At 42.5% G+C, this 22,903-nt stretch overlaps 1 protein-coding gene across 1 annotated transcript; it reads right to left on the bottom strand.

Annotated features, from left to right (window-relative positions):
• Window positions 1-179: 179 nt before the first annotated feature.
• XPA (XPA, DNA damage recognition and repair factor) lies at window positions 180-21,177 on the bottom strand. The gene is made up of 6 exons (XM_053922471.1): window positions 20,955-21,177; window positions 14,266-14,376; window positions 13,097-13,202; window positions 10,500-10,665; window positions 8,608-8,725; window positions 180-445 (listed from the first exon to the last, which is right to left on the bottom strand). The coding sequence occupies exons 1-6, from the start codon at window positions 21,124-21,126 to the stop codon at window positions 297-299; spliced, it is 822 nt and encodes a 273-aa protein (XP_053778446.1). The 5' UTR covers window positions 21,127-21,177; the 3' UTR covers window positions 180-296.
• Window positions 21,178-22,903: the final 1,726 nt, after the last annotated feature.

The raw sequence follows: 22,903 nt of genomic DNA, 5'->3' as shown, positions 1-22,903 counted from the left end.
GTTTCTTATTTCTCAACTTCAGCTTTCACCTAACACTTCTGAATGCACTGTACCACTCAGCTCCTGTCCCTGTCCGAGAAAACACAGTAACAGACCCCACATTTTGCCCACAGCCAGACCTGCTGAGCTGAGGTGAAACTTGCTCTTGAGCCACAGCATACATCTTTAGCACTGAAACATTATTTACACAAGTGTTTATTCATCTATAAAGCCTTTTTTGGTGAATTTTGAACAAGGTCAATCTAAATTTTCTTTATCTGAACCTAAAATCCTAAAACAGACCACTTAACCTAAAATCACATTTTCTCATACGTCAGTTCATGGCCACACACAGTGCAGATCTTCCGGTACATGTCATCTTCTAGGCTTTCTTCTGGTCCATACTCGTGTTGGTGAGTAACCGTTTCCCTTTTCCATAAACTGCTTCTCACTGCTCGCCGTAATTCTAAGGAAAAATAAACATCGTTTTCGGTGGTGCTATTCAGCTGACACCCGTCAGGTGTGCACGTGTGTGTGTTTAAACCAAACACAGTTTCCCTTAACTTCCACAGATCAAACCCGACTACACGGACTTGCCTCACCAGGCTGGCCTGTGTGGAATCATTCGTGCCGCTGTCGGAGTAGCATGAAATGGGAGACTCAGAAACGGAGTGTGGGTGAGAGAGAGAGCAAAAAACAAATTAAGAAGATGAGTAAAAGAACAGAATTTGTTCAAGCAACTGGTTAGGAAAGGCATGACGCCACAGCAGGAAAGCGGAGGCAGCTGGGATGACCAGGAGCATTTTAGGTTCCGGTGAGTCAGCAGCCGCTTTGTTAAGAGACACGTCAAGCTCTGCAAGAAAATGAGAGATCCACGAAGTGTCCTGTGCTAACGTTCCATCTTAGGGAAACCGGCCGTGCGACTGGTCTATTCAGTTCTTAAGGAGAGGGACTGCTAGTAATTGCAAAGTATAATCTAAACAAGAATCATAAACTCTTAAAAGATAGAAAGAACCAGAGTTTTTACTTTACTTCATTTTATTTTGCATGTAGGGAAACTGAGCAAAGATAGCGTGTAAATCCAGGTCATTTGTTCCAATGTGTACAACTTTCTCCACTTGGGAATTAAGCTAATTAAGTTCTTAGTTCCTAGTTTAATGAACAAAAAGCAAGAGTAATTATTAACAAATTTTTCTCCTCTGACCAATGATCCATCAAGCCCAGAACTACAGCAGCACAACTTAAGGGGGAGTATGTCAGTTACCTTTTGTATCGACTATGAGAATCAACCAAGAAATATACCAAGGAATCACACTTTTTTATTCCATCTTAGATCTGTGATGAGTAACATCAAATTACTACCTGAATCTCTCTGTTTTCAGCCTTTGCTTTATCGCGAGGATAAGCAAGCATACAGAGCTGTGTACCAGGCACTGCTCTAAGCACGTTATAAACTACATCTAACCCTCCACAACCCTTGGAGTAAGTACGACTAGCAACCCTGACAGGTGAGAAAACGAAGACACAGAGATCGGATAACTTGTGCCGTCAAACAGCTGGTTGACGGCAGAGGCACAGTCTAGCTCAGGTCCACGTCCTTGAGCACGAAGCCGTGGTGCCTGTTCATCTCTCCAGTAGGAAAGCACTGTCTGAGATGATGGTTTTCAAGCTTCAGCGTGCACACCTCACGACAGTTTATCCATTAGCGAAAACCATGTTCACCCCGAGTCTAGTCTTCATTCCTGAATCTTCTGAAGAATGCTAATTTTTCTAGACAGCTGCAATGCCCTCTGTCCTTTTGTTATTTTCTCTTACCTTAGGACAGTTTCTAAATGAATGAATTGATGTACTGACCAGACCTGCACAGGTGCCTCGTGGTTTCAGGTGACAGGAAGAGGTCTCCTGTCTGAGCCCCGGTACCTACTTTTCCGGCTTTGTTCCGAAGGTGCCCTGGCCCCTCTTCCTTCACCGCCCCACTGAGGGAACCGCTCAAAGTCTGACCGCATCCCAGTCACTGAGCTAATAACCTCAGCTTAATCTGAGCACTGTGTGAACTCAGGAAAAGTATTAACACTAAAAGAACACTCAAAAACAAAAATCTAGCTTACTAGTCATAATTGGTCATATCCTTAGTATTTACTAGATATTTCTGGAAAAATGTGCTAGAAAGCAAGAATATACTAAAAACTGGTGTTTGTCATTTTCTTGCTGCTGTTTTCCTTCTTGAACAATCTAGTTCTACAGTCGTTGTTGAATGGAACAAGTAAAGCAAGTGTCTGGGGTAAAGTAGGGGAGCCCAAGGAAGGCAAGGGGAGCTCCTTGCAGAGGAGGCAGCAACAGTGATGGGAAATTAGTTCCATACAGGGGCATTAGTCAACTGACTGGATGAAGGACAATGGGAATCTGGGTTCTCGCTGTCAGAGAGGCAAGTTACAAATAAGGGAGAAATACAGGATGAACCCTAAGGTTTTGGGTTGAATGTGGTTCATCAGTGTGAACTCAAGGTTTCTATCCACATATATGGGCAAACAAAAATAGGATAAATACACATGTGTGTAGAAAGCAGAAAGGAGTGCTCAGTGAGTGAGTGGTGAAGCCACGTCAAAAGGACAGGAGCTAGTCCGAAGATACTCCTGTTGGCCCAAATCTGAGATAATCAGCACCAAAATAATTAAGGGCGGAAATGAACCAGTAACGTTGAGAACAACAGGAATTAGTGAATCCATGCCAATAAGAAACGAGTGGGGAAAGGATGCTGTGGAATGCTGGCTGCTAGCTGGTCAAATGCAGAGGGAGTGCTGAAGTTCGAATTTTTACGGCCATCACACTGAAGACGTGCCAGCAAGAATCATCCAGACGGATGCTAAATTCTCGGGGCAGTGTTCCGGAGAAGCATGATGTCTGCGAGGTCTTACAATTTTTCTCCCTTATCAAATCAAAAATAAATATTACTATCACCACTGAGGACAGATGGACCTCATATGCCTCCCGATGTGATGCCCTGAGAAAGACACCATTCATGTGCTATTCCTGAAATGCATAGTTCGAATCTAACCATTGGACAAATCGGAAGAGCTCCAATGGAAAACATTATTTCTAAAAAATCAGGGCGGGGGAAGGGAAGAGACTTTAAAATTTCACTGTCATTAGAAGACGAAGACTGTGGGAATAGTCAAGAATAAAAAAATTTAGAAAGACAGGGTGCCTAAAGCCCATACTGATCCCAGACTGGATCCTGTGCTAGAGTGAAGGGTCACACAGGACGTAATTAGGTAGCTAACAACAAGCATACGGATGACAGGTTAGATAAAAACGCCCACATTGAGCTTGATTCTGTAAGAGAACACTGCCGTTCTCAGGAAAGGCTGCGGCACGCAGGGGTAAAGGGTGATGTTAGGAAAGGCTGCGGCACACTGGTAAAGGGTGATGTACGCAACCTACTCTTAAAGGGCCTATGGTAGAAAAGGTGTATGTGTAGGTAGAGAATGCAAATGCTGAAGTAAACGGCGTCAAGTGTTAACAACGGGTAAACCTGGGTAAAGGATATGAGTGTCCTTTGTACTACTGTTGCAATTTCATATGTTTGAAATTACTTACAAATAAAAAAACCAAAAAGGTAGGAGCTAGCTTGAAGGGGTTTCAACTGGCCAAATTGGGGACAATCAGCATCAAATAAATGTTAGGAGTGGACAGTAACACTGATTTGAGAAGAACAATCTATGAATCCAAATGGTACTAAAAATGCTCTTCTTTCCAAAAGAAGCCAAATACTAAAGTTGCGGAAAGAATAACGATTAGAAAATCACCGTTTATACCCACCCTAGTAGTACGTAATAACTGACTCAGGCACGAAGCACCCCTGTGCACTGAAACCACCGAGTGAAACTTAAGGAACGAGATGTTCACCTAGTGTCGAGAGTCTGGCAGGCGCTGCCGTACCTGAGCTGTCAAACCAAGTCTCACTCTCCCAGAAGAGAACCGGTGTGTGTCTCCTGATGCCACACACTCGAGGACACGTCGCCGAGGAAGCGTTCCCCCCAAAGTGTTTGCCCCACCCAAACTATGAGGAAACAAGCTGCAAATAAAACCAGATGAGGGACGTCTGCCAAACTGGCGGCCTGGACTCCAGAGAGGGAGCGTCTTCTATCAGTTTGTATTACTGCCCTACTTCACGAGGAGATCGAACGGGCGCGGTGACTTTGGTGTTTTCTAACACGACAAGGAACACTCACTCTCCCAAAGAATAGTTTTGGAGGGGAGCAGTGAGACCAAAAAAAAGCCATTTTCATTTGTGGTGTGCGATGTAGAAACTGTCAGCTCCTTTAAATTAAGAAATGTCAATGCCGTGAAAGGGGAAAGGCTGAGGAACTAGGACTCCAGATGTGCACCGTCCTTGAGCGGCCCGGGTCCACCACCTGAAAGGCTGGTAGAGACATCAGAACACCCAGGGAGGGAGAGATGGACTCGACAGTAGGTGGTAGCATTACACTGATGTTCAATTTATTGGGTGTGATTGCCGTTTTTTAGGTATGCAGAAGAAAAAGTCCTTGTTTTTAGGAGGTAACATGTTGATGTATTAAATAAGAATCACGGTGTCTATAAGTAATAGTTCAGCAAAATACATGTATATGTGTGAATTAGAGAAAAAAGTACATATGGCACACTCAAAATCAGGTGAAATGAAAATCTGTTTAAAGATCAGTACGTTTTTCTCATTACGTCATTTGAGCAACTTAAGGCTTTGGAAAAGGGAGCTCGATCATCTCCTGCTGAACACGAGAAGGGGCAGGAAGGTCCGAGACTTGAGGAGCGTGGGGAGCCCAGGAGGGGTCGGCGGGGACAAGCCGCGCAGCGCTGGACGCCTGACAGGCTGGAGAGCAACGTTGTGTCATGTTACCGCCTCCTGGTCCCCCTGGCTTAGAATTCCACGGCACAAAGCTGTGGACTGACCACCTCACCTGGAAATTTATTAAATTGCATAAAAGGTTCAGTCTTGCTACTGACATCTTCAGGGACTGCTTATACTTTTTACCCAAAGAAGTTTTCCCTAGAATCCTTGTTTCAATAAAAAATTTATGTTCTATCACTCTAAAACATGCATTTTATTTGGCTTAATATCTTAATTTTGCAAAAGCGGCAGCCTGTATTCAAATAAGCTGAATGCTACTTGTGAGGTAAACTTACATAAAAGAGACCTAGCTGAGGGGGACCAGGTGCTTTTAACACCCGACAGGAAGGCAGGGAGCTTTGACAGAGGGCGCCCTCGTTAACTGGAGGACAGAATCACCAGGAAATGACAAAACCACCTAAGAAGCGTGGATCTTATTTTGTCCTCCGTACGCTGAAGCAGAGTAACGGGAATCGAGTGCTTCACAGTCTCCGAGAGAAGCCCGAGAACAGTCCTAAATCATACATAACCACAGGCCCAACGTGGCAAATGCCCCCCAAATTAGAAGGGACCTCCGAATGGAATTTCCTTACCCACCTCTTTTGGGGGGAAAGTACATAGCACAGACAGTGAAGATTAATCTTTTTTAGAAGGCTAAGCTCTACTAACACTAAGTGAGAAAGCTGATATAACTTTAAAGAAAAGCCGAGTATCTCCTGTGCCTTCTTGTGAAAAGGAGGCATGCGAACCCGAAATGTTCTGTGTATCCAATATCAAGGCCAAAGTGCATTTTCTGACATCTACTTAAACTGAGTAGCAGCGATGCCATCATTTCTACTTCTGCCGCCTCAGATCTGAGATCTACAACGATTTGAATTTGCTGACACAATTCTTTGTCTTTCAGCTTATCTATATTTACATATGCCTTATGCTATTTACACTTTTAATTTTCTTCTGTAGGAAGATCAATTCTTTCTCAAACTACTGAAGCAGATCATATTCTCAAAGCAGGGAAATGCAACCTCTCACCTTTCCCTAAAGAAGTATACTTTGTGTCAGCTGCTTTGTGGGTCGTGATGAGAAGACCAAGAGAAAACCAGGCTCCAGTTTCTTTTTAGCTAACAAATGTTCGGACTTGCTTCTCTTCCTCTCTGTCCTGAGCCTTCTGAGCAAACTGCATAGCAAGCTCCTCGCTTCTAATCTCTACGCGTCTGCTCCATCTCAGCCCTTCGCGGCCTAGTTGGGAGGACAGGAACCTGCCCACCGACCTGTAACGCAAATCGACCAGAGGAAGCCACCATTAAAGAAGACATCACGCTGACATCTGCACATTAAGTACCAGAAGGCAATGGAGTAATGTTCATACAGCAGAGAGAACTTAGGTTTTCGTGTGCAAAAGAAACAGAACACTCAGATTTGTAGGGACTTAGAAAATGCACCACACCTGTTACCACGTGGAAACATTTCCTCAAGAGACATGCTTCTTCCAAACAAGAAACAAACTGAATTAAAGAAACCAGCCTTAAGAGATCTAAGAGAAAATTCAGGGCAAACTTCAAGGATCAGGAAAATCCATAGCAAGTTTATCTGGTGATTAATAGAATTTAATATAATGAGAAAAACAGCCAATTATAGTTGAGTTTATATTTTTTACAAAATACCTATGAAAATTGTGTAAAGCTTAAAAGAAATGTTCTAGTCATACTAATATTTACATTATATTACCTTAATAGAATGTTTATAGGAAAAAAAGCGTAATAAAATGGCACAGACGCCATAATCTTTTGTTAGTCAAATTATAAAAATTTAGTCAGCCTTAGATGACACCTGTACCAAACTACAGAAATAGTATCTGAGAAAAAAGCCCTCCTTTTAAAACATTCCTTTACTTTGCAGGTACCACTTTCTAATTCTTGTATCCGTATGTTATTGTCTGCACTAAAATACCATCAGAAAGGGGTTTAAGGAGGCAGCGCAGAGGGAAGAACTGAGGAGATTCAGGGGACAGTAACCCCAGGCTAATACGTAAGTGCTTCATAAATATGCCCTCCTCTTTCATATCCCTTAAGATGCCTTTTGTTACTTTATCCTTCAAGGCTCTCCTTGATGTTGGAGGAGAGAAAGGGCTGGGGTAGAAAAGATCAAGAGAAGTCTTTCCAAATCCTCTCAATTAGCCCTTGCAGGTACTTTGAAGCCTGTGGGACAGCAGGGGCTAGTCTGGGGAAGATTCTCCAGTGAAAGGCTCTTGTACAGCACAGTCTGCTATAGGAGACAGCTCTGCAGAGCCATAACCGTCTGCTTACTATACCCTCAGATTCTGGGATCGGCATTAATTATAATTTACAGAGAGAGAGATGTACATAAGGATGTCTACAACGGGGTTATTTGTACTGATAAACTTAGGGTAAACTTCATAAATGTCCAACAGTGCTTCCATCTTTATAAAATACACTGCTAAATGTTTATGTGCTGAAAAGAACTGGAAAACCAGACGTGTTGCTAACGGTCTCCTCGGCAGCAGAATCACGGGATCGTTCTTTGTAGTTACCCCCAGTGCTGCACTGCGACTGAATGACCCCTGTAAGGAAAATGGAGGGTGCAGGGGAGTCCCCTCACTAAGAAGAAACAGCTAACTTTTTTTTTTGCTTTTTTCTTTGTTAAGACATCTGAGCTATCTTCATTCACCCTCCTAAACCTCTTCTAAATTCTAAAAACATAAGCAAAATTATGTACTACGGCTAAGAGATTCACTTTAAATGGATCAATTTAGTGCATGTGTCACCCAGAATACACACAAAATGCACACTGTCCACATACACTTGACTCTATCTACACGGGGGCTCTGCAAATACTGTGTGAAGAACATGCCTGCTTTTTAAGACTTTTTAGGGATTTTATGATAAAGCAAAACGTGCTCCTCATTCTCTTGTGGCACCCTGTCTTCATCGCTATCACAGCACTTGCCACACTTCACTATGATTTTAAGTTTGCTGGTCTTTCTCTTCCGAGAACGACTCCAGCAGTTACGTTAACCCAGTGCTGGAGCACAGCGGACACATTCGTTACTGGCTTCACGGACGGAGGGAGGGAGGGAGGGGCAGTGGAAGAAGACTTATGCACATGTGCGTGGACAAATAGAGACAGATGGACAACAGAATGGGCAGTCCTGTGGACAGACACATGTGGACAGAGGAATGAGTGTACCCATGCAGACTTTCAGTCCTGGAAGGCTGGCTCCAGTCCCAACCCCCTAACAATTATGGAACAGGTCGCTCTACCTTTCTGAGTTTTTTATTCATATATAAAATAAAAGTGATTAGACTAGCTGACATTAAAAGGTCCCTTCTAGCTGCTTAGTCAGATGATAAGACTTAGCCCTGATTGTTTTCATTTTAAGCAATTAGAGAGGACTGCTGGTGGGTGTCTGCCCTGTGTAACCCTATTGGTCACATTTAAGACTGAGCTGATGCCAAATCTTTGACCAGAGATACATCCCCATATATAGCAAGATTCACACGGAGTGAGGGCCAACGAGCTTTTGCAGAATTGCAGCACTGTGCGGTTTGCACTCAGAGCCTCAGACACCAGCTACGGAGGGCAGACTCTTTTGCTTTGATGTGCATGACGAAACAGATTCCCGTCTACTGACAACATCCCATCTTTAAACAGGGAGAACTCAGCTAGAGGCTTTTTGCAAAGCAGTAAACATAGTCCTTTATGATATAAACATAGCCACTTACCTTTTACTTTTTTATCAAACTTCTTCTGTTTCATTTTTTCTCGGTTTTTCTGTCGAACTTCCTTTGCTTCTTCTAAGGCCTCCTGACTACCCCAAACTTCTAGAGCCCTCTTCACAATCTATAACACGGAATCCAAGTTCACATTAGTCGGGATGCAGAGTTATACATTATAAAGTCGTAATTATTAAATCTTAGGCACCAAAGAACGACCTAACTCAAGTACAATTTTACAAACACTTGAAATGTAAGATATTTTAAATACTGATAAAAAACAATTCCATGAATATCTCTGCCTAACTCTACGAGACCCTCAGTAAATGAGCGCCGGCTTCGAGTATACCCGTGACAGCCAGCCTGTCCTCTGACCGTAACTCCGACTCGCTCGGCTTTTTCACCGGAGTCAGCACACCTGGTGAGCACAGGTAAGTCAGTGGGTGTGCCGAGTGCTGGCAAGCTCACGCCCCAGATGCACGTTCTAGGCACACCAGATCTAAGTGTGAGGTAATCTCCCAAAACCTCCCACCACAGGAAGTCAGTCACTTCCGCTCTGCTCCTGCTGAACCGATAACACGTCCATCTACCTGACTAACTTCTGATCTTCAGAGCACGCGTTTTTAAAATTCTGGTAGCTGAATGACCTGAAAAGTCTTTATTCTAGTTTTAAAACTTTGGATTATATATCTTTACTCTTTATGAAATTTATGTATATTTAGGAGAATAATATACACACTAAAAATTATACTCAGGATACCTCCCACAGTATGTTAAGGGAACTAAAATATCAATCAGTATAGCCAAACTCAAATTTCTTCTCAGCATAAGAAAATGATATACTCTTATTTCAATTGTTCTAGAACATCACATTTTCTGCAATTTAACTCTGAAAACGCTGTATCACCAATGTGCTTAACAGCACTTTAATTCTGAGTCAAAAGTGGTTCAGAAGAATTGGACTCTTAAGGTAAAGAAGTTTAGGAATACCTTAACAAATCTGTTGTACTTGCGTTTTCCTATCTATGTGCACACAAGTATGATACACAGGGAAAAAGTATAGTAAGTCCAATGGCACCATCTCAGTAAGTATAAATAAAACACCACGTGGTAAGGAAGCATTGGGTTGGTTTGATTTAATGAGCACTTCTTCATTTTAATGGTACATAAATTAATGGTGAGTCTTCTCATTGATATAATGTCTTATGTTGAATGAAATTCAGTGTATGTTTGCTTTTACATGTGGCTTCTTAATTTTATTTAAAGATACAAAAATTCTGTAGTAAATTCCAAGTCAAATTGCTCTAAAGCAATGCCTCCCAATATTTTTTATATAATTGCACACAAAAAATGACAGTATTTGCACCGCTCTAGAGTAGACACGGGAGGCTGCTAGTGCCTGAGAACACCCGGCCTGGGCACCAGCAGCCCCGGGGCTCGGACTATTAAGCATCTCCGCACACCCGTCATACAACAGCAGAGAGAGGAGGCGGGGAGGTCTGCCTGGGCTTCACGGGTGTTCCATGGACACCCGATAGGGTCTCAGATAAGTATTTTTCCCAGGCGGAGTTAGATTTTAGGTGTTTGTGAAATTCCTAAATCTTCTTCTAAAGGCTGGGGGGGGCAGGCAGGAAAACGGTCTGACTCTTACTCTAAGCTTTTTTAGTGTCCCAACTGTACTCCTAATTACTCAGTAGTAAGACATTTGCTCCAAAGTGCTGCACCAAAAAGAAAAATAAGAAAACATGTTACTCTCATTAGGAAGGACTGTGATTCGGTGCAAAGCAACAAAGGACCTTTTCACTTCTCTCCGAGCAAAAACTAAGCTAATTACAACTAGCTTGTTGTTAAAACGTCGCCTGCCTGAAGGTAAAAATAACTGAATATAACTTATTAGAGACCTGTAATTTTAAGTAGAGTTTCATATCACCCCATTGTGAATGGTGAGGATTCTTCTTCACAATAAATTTAAGAGGTGGTTCTCTCTTTTCTAAATCACAGTCTTTCAGAAGGTATTCTTGTTTTGCTTCTGTTTTAGTTATAAGTTTGTGTTTATCATCAGCATCTCTGAAAACAAGTTCATTATATAAGTTAGTTATTTAAAATAAGCTAAGTTTTCAAATAGCCCAACAACCTCAGGGTATGCATGCCAAAAGGAACATGTAAAATACTTTTTCCTGTGGCTCTCATGGTCAAATCAGCAGCATAAAAATCCTAACAGAAAAGTGCTTTATGTTCTACATACTCTGAGAAGCTATATTAGCAGCAAATCCATGTAATTCAACACGTTGAGAATTTTTTTTCTACTTATTTAAAGTCTCTTTTCCACAAAGGATTTGAAATGACTCATAAGAGTACAAGAAATATAAATGAGAACTAAGATTTAATAAGTAAGAAAATATAAAGCATAAAGTCGGGATGGGCAGGATATAAGGAATATAAATATGCGAGGTCCAACTGTCCCAACATAATGAAGTTTCCAGTTGGCTCTGAGCTTTTCCGAGTCAAGGTAAAAATGGAGACATAGTCAATTACATAGTTCTCATTCATTTGTTCTCTATCTACATGTCGAGTATTGTTTGAGGCATAAGGAATACAGCAAAGAATAAAAAAAGCCTTGTTTTCATGGAAGTTACATTCTAGTAGAGGAGAAGACAGGCACCAAGCAAACGAGGACAGATAAAAGTGCTATGAGGAATGTAAGGAGGGTAAAGGGATAGAAATTTTCAGATTGATTGGGCAATCAGAGAAAGTCACTGATAAGGAGACATTTGAGCAGAGCCCTTGAGAAGTCAGAGAACATTTTGAATAGCTAGAGAAAGGACATTCCTCGCAGACAGAAGAGCAAATGCAAAGACTCCGGGGCAGGAAAGTGCTTTACAACTGGATGGCAAGGGGGCCACTGTGCTAGACCCCTTACAGTAAGTGACGATGAGGAAAGACAAGAGATAAAGGCAGAGATAAGCAGTGGCCTTGTAATCAGTGATGAAGGCAATTTTACTCTAAATGGATGAGAACCCATTAAAGAGTTCTGAGTAAAATGCTAAATGAGAAGAGACTAACAGTGCCAAAGTTGGGGGCGGGGAGAGACCAGTTAAAAGATCACTACTGTGGTGGTCCGGGCAAGAGCTGATGACGGTGGCCTAGTCTAGGGTAGTAGTGGGAGAGAGGATGAGTGTGGTTTGAACACAGAGACAAATGGTTTCGGAATTAAACAGGGGATAGTAGAGAAATAGCCGGTGAATGAAGTTGGCCTTTACTGAAGTAACACACTGAAGAGGAGGCATACAGAGCTCGGGAGGGGAGACAAAACTGGAAATACCTTTAGGCTAAGTAATTTGAAAGTACCAGCTAAAGGAGGGACAGATAAACTACACTGTACTAACACTATAATCTTGAAAGATGCTCTAAGGAAACAGAATGGAGGACTGCGTTCCTAATTATGTTTCAATTTTAAAAGTACATATATTTTTTAGACTACCTTGCAACTTTTTTTAGATTGATATATCCGTTGCTTTCACTTTCTCACGGATATAAGATTATATATCCTAATTCAGTTTCCAAAAGCGATCTACACTTTAAGGAGGGCGCTAACACTGGGGACCTGAACCACACTGTGTGCATTACTGACACCATACATCAGTGGGAATAGAGCTCATAATTTGTAACTCCGCTGGGTGCCAGGACATTTCCAGTCACCCATGTGATCGTGAAACCCGAAACATCTCTATTCCCTCTCTCCCAAAGCGTCTACTCAGCAGAAGTCATCAGTGCTGCTGCAAAGGCGGGTCCTGCAGGCAGGTGAAGAGTTGATCTAGTGCTGCAGGTACAAGAAGTGGGAACAGGAAACAGAGAAGAGGGCCAAGTAAGACTCCAAGATAGATCTTCAGGTGTGAAAGACACCAATGGGGTAAATAGCAGGGAACAGGAGGACCATGTGAAGAAGGATTATTCTGGGTTAATATAAAAAGAGGATAAAGGCCAGGAGAAGAAGAAAGAGAACGACAGAGGAATGTGATTTTTCTTATCTATCCTCTCCCCTGACTGTCCAGGGGAGGAAAACGAAGAATGGAAAGAGAGGTTCTGAGAGTACCAGAAGAGAGGCTGGAGGGGTCTCACTGTCTTCTCATTAACAGCCCCGGTCCTCTGACCAAGGCGTCAGCAGACACTGAGATGAGAAGCCCCCGGGGATCCTTCAGGAAGGGCTAGGAGCTGCTGCTGAGAGGTGATTACAGCCCCCAGGCCAGCAGGAAGAGTAACTCAGCACCTGTGGCAGGGCCCGGGGCATTCCCATTTATATGACATATCATAGCTTTGACAAGCACGGGCTTCCTGTATTTCTTTGGCAAAATGGAAACCACAGAAATGTTAGGAAATTCCCCCAAATAGTCGTAATTAGCAAAAGAATATTAAATTCAAGTGGATTGAACTGTTTTACCCTAAGCCTATATGTAAACATTAAACTCTAGCAATTGAGAACATTGTCTAAAATAAGTACCTGCAGTTATCGCAAGTTGGGAAGTCAAAGTTGTTCATAAGATAAGAATCCATAAATTCTCTATTACATTCTTCACATATTGCATAGTCAAATTCCATAACAGGTCCTGAGAAAAAGATTAATGCTTTCAGTTTCTTGTGTTGTGACTGGAACAATACATTTTCCTCCACCAACAGAAAAAACTGCTTCCTCTTCATCTGTCTCAACCACTAGACAGCAAACTTCTTGAGGGTAGAGATTGTATGTAGCAATACACCCTCAACACCTGGCACAAAACTCCTCTAGGTAGAGTGAAGCTAGATACCGTCAAGGACTGCAAATACCGAGCTAGGGATCTTTATCCTGGTTCAAGTCTCAGCTTCCGAACAGAACGCTAGAGACTCACAGAACAGCACAGGACACTGCCTACCCTGATAAGCCCACCGCACTTCGGCTGCTGCAGCTAAAACTGGAATGGGTTTTTTAAGCTGTTATATTATACCACTGGCTATCAAACTCATGGTCAAATAAAACTTTAACTTTTTCAAAGGCTGAGGAAAATATCCTCGCCCAGAGTAGATATATGGCAAAAAATAAGTGATTTACCCAAATTTTAACCTTAGATAATACAGTTATGTTCTTTTTCCATGTCAGGTCTCCCTACCTCATACTCTGTAAACTGATTTTTTTCCTCCAAACATAAAAGAATGCCCTAAATTTTATCTCTGGGTTCTAGCCTCTCACTTCAGCCTATCAAGGTAATTTTGAGCACTTACTCTACCAGTCAATATACTGGCTGTCTCTGCCCATTATAAAACAGAGTGTCAGCCCGAAGTTCAGCAGGTCCTCAAATCACATTTCGTTCAATGTCATTTCATTATAACAGGATGAAATGCCACAGGAACTCAACTGTTGTTTATATCAATTAGCCTGTGGTAAAGCTGGTTTTGTTTTACATCATTTTGCTTAACATCACAGGAACTATCAATGGCGTTAAGTGAGGACTTAGTGTACACAAAACACAAGTTATATCAGTCACTGCCAAATCTGTTTAATTTTTAACCCACTAGCAAAACTTTCTTGCTCTTAAAAAGCTAACCTGCTCACTGCCTCACTATTTAACATCAACGTGCAAAGTCTTATGCATGATACTCAAAACGGCCAACCTATTTCCTGATAATACACGTTACCTGGTTGATGAACAACTTTTCCAACTATATGTTCTTTTTCTCCTTCTTCTTCCAGAATGAAGCCTCCTCCTGTGTCAATTATCTTTGGGGCTGCTTTTACATTAGCCATGCCTGCAAAAAGTAAGCCAAAGTGGTCAACAACTGAGCCAGGTAAGCCCATATGTTCCCTTGTGCACACAGAGAAATTTCTGTACATTTAGTATGTATCACACAAGGAATGTCCACTCTGCCACTTCTATTCAACATGATACTAAATAAAGGTCCCGGCTAGTACAATATGACAAGAAAACTAAACTGGCATAAAAGTGAGAAAGAAGGAGAACAGTCTTTATCAACAGGTGATTTGATTATGTATGTGGAACATCCATAGGAATCTACAATTAGAATTTAAAAATAACACCTAGGAAGAGATGTGTAAAACCTCTATACTGAAACACCACTTAGAGAAATCAAAGACCTAAATAAGCAGAGAAATACACCCTGAAACGGAATGGAAGCCTTAATACTGTAAAGATCTCAATTCTCCCCAAATTTATCTATTCAATGTGATCCCAGTCAAAACCGCAGCAGGTGAGTGTGGGGTTTGGAGGGGCTGAGGTAGGAGCTGACAAGCTGACTCTAAAAATGGAGGACTTACACTACCAGATTTAAAGATTTACTATAATGCTTCAGTAATTAAGACAGTTTGGTAGTGACATGAAGACAGAGAGATCAATAAAATAGAAAGAGGGCCCTGAAGTAGACATACACGTATTTGGTCATTTAATTTATGGCAAAGGCTCCAAGGCAATTTGGTGGGGAAAAAGCAATTTTCTCAATAAATGGCACCAGGATTTATGACGAAGGTGCCCCTACAAAACAGTGAGGGGGAAATGGTCTTTTCTATACATGAACTTTAACCCTGCCTCATACAAATACACACAGAAGTTGTTTAAATGGATTCTAATCTTGAATGTGAAAGGTAAAACAGTATTTTATGTTTTCCTAACTTCATAAACTTGAAGTACCAAAAATTTCTTAAATGTGGCACAAAAGTACTAACCATAAGGTCTTGATTAAAATTAAGAACTTCTACTAATCCAAAGACCTTCAGAAGAGTGAAAACACAGGATGCAAACTGGGAGAAGCTATTTGCAATATGTACACCTGACGAAGGACTCACATCCAGAACAGGCAATGAGGTCCTGTAAATCAGTAAAAGACAAATAACCCAACTGAAAAAAAAAAAAAAAGGCAAAACACCTGAATAGGGACTTCACAAATAAGGATATCCAAGTAGGCAGTAAGCACATGAAAAAACCATCATCATCATCAGTCATTGGGAAAAAAACTATTTAAAACCGTAATAAAACATCACTACATCCCCACCAGAATACCCAACAAGGAAACAGTGGCCTTACATGACCCCTTAGACCAGATGGACTTAACTGATATTTTCAGGACATTTCACCCATAAGCAGCAGAGGATAGATTCTTTTCAAATGCACCCAGGACAAGGTCTAGAACAGACTACTTTAGACCACAATACAAGTCTCAATAAATTTAAAAGACTGAAATCATACCACACATCTGTGATCACAATGGTATGAAACTGGAAATAAATTACAAGAAGAAAACTAAAAACCACACAAACACTGAGGCTAAATATCATGGTATTAAACAATGAATGGGTGAACAATGAGATCAAGGAAGAAATCGAAAGATAACTTGAGACAAATAAAAATGAAAACACAACAACCCCAAAACCTATGGGACACAAGCAAAGCAGTACTAAAAGAGGTAACAGCAATACAGACAAGAGCTCGGGCAACTCCGGGACAACTTCAAACGTTCCAACACCTGAATCACAGGGGTGCCAGGAGAAGAAGAGCAAGAAACTGAAAACTTATTTGAAAAAATAATGAAGGAGAACTTCCCCATCTGGCAGAGGAAGTAGACATGCAAGTCTAGGAAGCACAGAGAGTCCCAAAGAAGTTGAACCTAAGGAGGAACACATCAAGACACCTCATAATTAAGATTAAAGATAAGGAATCTTAAAAGCATCAAGAGAAAAGGAGAGAGTTACCTACAAAGGAGTTCCCATAAGACTATCAGCTGATTTCTCAAAAGAAACCTTGCAGGCAAGAAGGGGCTGGAAAGAAGTATTCAAAGTCATGAAAGGCAAGGACCTACAATCAAGATTACTCTCTGCAGCAAAGCTATCATTTAGAATGAAGCATTTAGAAGAGCAGATAAAGTGCTTCCCAGATAAGGTCAAGTTAAAGGAGTCATCAACACCAAGTCATTATTATATGAAGTGTTAAAGGGACTTATGTAAGAAAAAGATGACGATCAAAACTATGAACAGTAAAATGACAACAAACTCACACCTATTAACAACTGAACCTAAAAAAAAACAAAAACAAACTAAGCAAACAACTAGAACAGGAACAGAATCACATGCAAGGTTATCAGCAAGGGCGGGATGGGGGGGAGAATGGGGGAGACGGTACAGGGAATAAGAAGCATAAATGGTACGTACAAAATAGACAGGAGGAGGTTAAGAATAGTATGGGAACTGTAGAAGCCAAAGAACTTAATACGTACAACCCATGGACATGAACTAAGTGGGGGTATGCTGGAGAAAGGGGGGGTGCAGGGCAGAGGGGGCAAAGGGGAGAAAAAATGGGACAACTGTAATAGCATATATCAATAAAATACACTTAAAAACTTAAAAAATATAAAAAAATAGCAATACAGGCCTACATGAAGAAACAAATAAAAACATCTAATAAACAATCTAACCTTACACTCAAAGGAACTAGAAAGAGAACAAAGCCCGAAGTGAGCAGAAAAAAGGCAATAACAAAGATCAGTGGAAATAAGTCTGAACAGACAATAGAAAAGAGCAATGAAAGCAAGAGCTAGTTCTTTGAAAAGATAAACAAAATTGATAAACCTTTAGCCAGCCTCAGAAGAAAAGAGCCCAAATAAATAAAATCAGAAATAAAAGAAATACATAAAATCAGAAATAATATTTCTGATACCACAGAAATACAAAGGATTATAAGGAAGCACTACAAACAATCATACACTAACAAACTGGCCAACCTGGAAGAAATGGATAAATTCCTACAAACATACAATCTTCCAAGGCTGAATCAGAAAGAAACGGAAAACATGAACACACCAATAACTGCTAACAAAATCCAATCAATGATCAAACTAACAAGAAATAAAAGTGCTGGACTAGATGACTTCACAGGTGAATTTCACCAACATTCAAAGAAAAATTGATACCTATCCTCAAACTATTCCAAAAAACTGAAGAGGAGAGAATGTTCCCAAACTCTAGAGGCCAGCATTACCCTAATACAAAACCAGACAAAGACACTGCAAACAAAGCAAATTATAGGCCAATATCCCTGTGAACATAAGTGCAGAAGTCCTCAACCAAATATTAGCAAACAAAATTCAGCAATACATTTTTTTTAATTCAGCAATACATTTAAAAGATCATACACCGTGATCAAGTGGGATTTATCAGTGGGATGCAAAGTTGAGTATCTGCAAATGATACACCTCATAAACAAAGTAGGGATAAAAATCATATGATTACATTAGTAGATGCAGAAAAAGCATTTCACAAAATCTAGCACCCATTTATGATAAAAAATTCTCAGCAAAGTGGGGAGAACGGGAACATATTTCAACAAAATAAAGGCCTTATATGATAAACCCACAGCTAACATCATACTCAAAGGGTTTTCTTCATAGTAGCCCCAAACTACAAACTCCCCCCCCAAAATGTAAACACTGTGTGTAAGAACACAATGCTATTCAACATATAAGTGAACGAACGACCACCCTCGCAACAGTGTGGATGACTCTCTCACATATTATGTTGAAAAGAAGCCAAGCACTGTGATTCCATGTAAATGAAGCTGGGGGGAAAAAAGATACCACCACTAATCAAAATGGTCAGAACAGCCTGAGGATGGGTGGTTGACTCAGTGGTAACGGGGAACCTTGGAAGGTTCTGGAAGTGTCTACACATTGATCACTTTGGTGTTTACATAGGTAAAATTCAGATGAGTGCATTATACCTGTCAATGTATATATGTTGTAAATCATGCTTTAAAAGACAAGCTTAATGGTATTATTTTAAGTCACTCTCCTTTTCTGGCCTCAGCCTCTTTCTGTAGTAAATAATAAGCCTGTTTCCACCACTAACAATTCTTACACTGTATCGCCTGTTCATCTGCCTATATCCCCCCTGAGACTGTTTTTCATCTCTCTAATCTGACAAATAGTTAAGCATTTCATGAACACCTACTGCATGGATAGAAACGGATAAATGGACCAGAACATACTGATCTCATGAATAGTGCAGCCAATAATTGGAATGACCGTGAGTGCAATGAGAATTAAGAAGAGGGGAAGCTGGCCTTGACTGGGTCGCTCAGCTGTTTGAAGCACGGCCTATATACCCCAAGGTTGCAGGTTCGATCCCCAGTCAGGGCTCATACACAGGTTGCAGATTTGATCCCTGGTTTGGGCACAGACGGGAGGCAATCGATCCATGTTTCTTTCTGACATCACAGCTGCTAAGCCCTGCTGTTTCCCCAGGCCCTTGGCACCACATTCTAAGCAAGTTCTTCTGTTTTTTCCAAGGCACATGTCACAGCACACACCGAAAGTGGAAACTGTACAGTACACGGAAATGGAAGTGCTCCAAATACAAAAACCGCAGCACCTACCTAACTCCTGAAGCACAGCAGGCGGTGTGCAATGCTACAGCTCAGTTTGGGGGTAACTGCCTAAGAAATCTTACAGAATATTCGTTTTACCTTGCTTCCCGTGATCAGAAGTTTAATGTAATACCAGCTTATGCTCTATTTTGCGCCCCTGTTGCACATCCTTTCAGCACAGATGCTCCCGGACTTATGATGGGGTCACGTGCAGACAAACCCATCATCAATGGTTAATCGAATGCAACACTGTAGAGTACCAGCTGTCCACCCTCGGGAGCACGTGGCTAACTGGGGCTGCGGCTCACTGCCTCTGCCCGGCATCACAGGCGAGCAGAGCACACTGCGTATCACTAGCCCAGGAAGAGATCAAAATTCACAGCATGGTCTCTACAAAATGAGTGTAACTTTCACACCATCATCACTCAAGCCACTGTAAGTCAGGAACTGTCTTCTGTAGAGATCTAGAAACCTTTGTAGAGCCATGGATATGAGGTCATCAGTGCAAATTAACAACTTTTTGTCCAGATTCTAGGAGGCCTCAAGTTGAAAAAGGAACAAAATAATGCAAAAAGGATGAGACCAGAACCCTTAAACAGTGGCTGGAAACTGCAGCTTCAGCGTCAGTATGAATACCAAGACGTGACGCCAGGCGCCGACTGGTGAGGCTCAGGGGGTTGAGCGTCGTCCCACAAAGCCAAGGGTCACCGTTTGGACTTCCCGGCAGGGCACCTGCCTGGGGTGCAGGCCTGACCGCTGCTTGGGGCACTAGCAAGAGGCAACCAGTGTTTCTCTCATGCATCGATGTTTCTCTCCCTCTCCTTCTCCCTACCTTCACTCTCTAAAGTAAGTAAATAAAATTTTTAAAAAAGAAAGAAAAGACAGGAAGCCAGCCCGACTCTTTGCACTCTTCCTTACTTCTGGTTGATGAAAAAGGATGAGACGACAGAGCTTTGAACTGTGCTCCTCCACTCACATGGCATGGGGTACGGCTTTAGGGACACATGCGCTCCCTGTTGCAGCGGCAGTCCTGAAGCCTGCATGTCAACCGAACTTTTTCAGGTACCCTGGGGAAGATTATTACTTGCCCACAATGGAGAATCACATAAAAGACAGACAGACACATACATACACAGGACAAGACAGATGGGCAGCCAAAGGCTGCCCTAAGGAGGGAGGAAGATGAAATCCAGACAAGAATAACAGCCTTTCTTCCTACGGGTGGGAGATGCCTAGCATAGCAGAGGCCGCTGGTGGCAAGGAAGGGACTTGACCCCACTGTCCGATGACCTGAGTTCTAGTTTTGATTAGCCTGTGCCCTTGCTGGGATGAACCTGAGCAAACCCTTTTCCTTTTCTGACCCTCAGTTACCACCTCATAAACACTCCAAATCCTGCCCTAATTATTTCCCAGGTTAGCGCAGAGAATTAGCTAATTTGAAACATGTGAGGGCGGCAGCGAACGTCCGTTTGCTCTATTTAGCGCTCTGCAGTAGCAAGCCCCAGGCTGGACACGGCAAGTTCACTCAGCCGTCCTTTGAGGATGACTGAGGGAGCAGGTGCAGATTACTGAAATGGGCTACAGGTCTAGAAGCTTTATACAGGATGCCACGTCTGGTACCGGTGGTGCTGCAGGACGACAGGAACGGACAGCTGGGGCACTGGCGGGCACCGGCCGGCACCTCCCGACGGCGAGGGCCGGCAGCTGCATTCCCAAGCTAAAGACCGCAGCTAGACAGCCCCGGCGCAACGAGGAAAGCACGGGGCTGGGGGCACCCGGGTTCCACCGCGGGGTGGCCCTGGGGTCTGGGACAGCTCGCTTCGACCTGCCCCCCCGTGGATTCCTCCTGGGACAAAGGGAGGGCGTGCGCGCAGACGCGAGGGGTCTGGACGCCACGCGCGGGACCCGGCCCCCGGTCCGCCCGCAGGGGGAAGGGGCAGGCGCCGCCAGGACCCAAACCTCCGGTAGCCGCAACAGCCGTGGCCGGGTAGGGCCGGGCCGCCAGCCGGGCCTGGCGCAGCATCAGCGCCCGCTGCCGCTTCCGCTCGATGCTCGCCCGCACGGAGGCAGGCAGCTCGGCCGGCTGTTCTGAGGTCGCCGGCTGCGGTGACGTTCCCTCGACCGCCGCCATCTCCAATTTTAGAGACCCTTGTCACCAGCCCCGCGCACGCGCAGGTGACACCAAAACGCCCCTGAGAGGGAACGCGCCTGCGCGATTTGAGGAGGACCGGGCGGAAGGGACGGAGCCGGAAATAACTGCGGGCTTGTAAACTAAGAGGAAAGATGGTAGGAGATGGTTTTTCAATACTTGGTGGTCTTTAAAATAATAGTTGCCCTTGGTGGTTTAGAATACTAGGGCTCTGGAGGCAGATCTAGATTAAGTGACAGCTCTCACACTTACCACCTGCGTGATCTTGAACAAGTTATTTAACCTAAGTTCCGATTCTTTAGTAGTGTAAAGAGCGTAATAACAGAACCACTTCCTGAGTCGTTAGAAAAATTAGATGTAAAGACTTTCAATACAATTCTTGGCGCATAGAAAGCGGCCAAAAATGATGGCAGCTGGTAGTAGTACTACCAACAGGAGAGACTGAGAGAATTGATCTGACTTTATTTTGGACAAAGCCTTAAATTTGAAACGAGAACACCTGGGTTCAAACACTCCCTTGCTGTGTGGTAGCAGGTAAATGCAGCACCTGGTACCAAGGCTGCTATGCATGAACCTCACTGTCTTTTCCATGGAATATTCCTTCAGTGCGGCTAAGCTGCCACCAGGGAGACAATGAGTTTGAATTGCGGCGGAATCATGGGTGATTCCTCAAAAGTATGATAAATGGAGCAAAAGAAACATTGCATGATTTTCCAGAAAATACATGCTTTTTTATTGCAAATAAAATTGAATTGAAACCAAAAAATATTAAATTCTAATTACATATTCTATTTAAGATTAGATTTTAGAACAGTCTAACACCCATGAAGTTTCCCACTAATATTCAATGGTTAAGTTTTGAGGAGCACAGCCTACTAGTCCTAATTTATTGATTATACGTATATTGTACTTAAGATGGACAGCCTTATATGAAGTGGATAAATGTTCAGATCTACTGATTGAATCGGACATACAGACCTCGGGCCATTCCTATCGTCCTTCCCTTCACATCCCTCTTTCTTCCTGTCTGTTGATCTTGTCCAGGTGATAAAATCTCAAATTCCATGTAAGATCGAAAGCACAAGCAACAAAATAAAAAATTAAACAAACTGGATACATTGAAACCTTGTGCAATAAATAACACTATCAAGAAAGTGCAAAGACAACTCGCAGAATGGCAGGAAACATTTGCAAACCATGTATCTGAAAAGGGTTTCGTATCCAGAATGTATGAAGAACTCTTATAACCCAATAAAAAGGCAAGTAATCTAGTTTTCAAATGAGCAAAGGGCTCAAGTTGACATTTTTCTTTTTTTCTTTTTAGATTGTATTTATTTATTTTTAGAGAGAGGGGAAGGGAAAGAGAAAGGGAGAGAAACACCAATGTGTGAAAGAAACATCTATCGGTTGCCTCTCACAAGCCCCCAACTGAGGACCTGGCCTGCAACTAGGTGCGCACCCTGACATGGAATCAAACCAGCAATCTTTTCATTTGCCTGACGACTCCCAACCCACTGAGCCACACCACTCGGCACTTAAGTAGACATTTTTCTAAAGAAGACACACAAATGGTCAACAAGCGCATGAAAGGGCATTCGTCGTTAGTTAGTAGGGAAGTGCAAATGAAAAGCACAGTGACATACCGCTTCACACCCTATAAGATGACTAGAACTGAGGAAAACAAAAGAAACTAGTAAGTTGACAAATTTGGAGAAATCGGAACCCTCATGCACTGCTGGTGGGAATGTAAGATGATGCT

The sequence above is a fragment of the Desmodus rotundus genome, chromosome 1 (genome assembly GCF_022682495.2).
Source record: "Desmodus rotundus isolate HL8 chromosome 1, HLdesRot8A.1, whole genome shotgun sequence".
Classification (NCBI taxonomy): Eukaryota; Metazoa; Chordata; class Mammalia; order Chiroptera; family Phyllostomidae; genus Desmodus; species Desmodus rotundus.
Note: the sequence above shows the minus strand (reverse complement) of the source record. Positions and strands in the feature narration are given on the sequence as shown.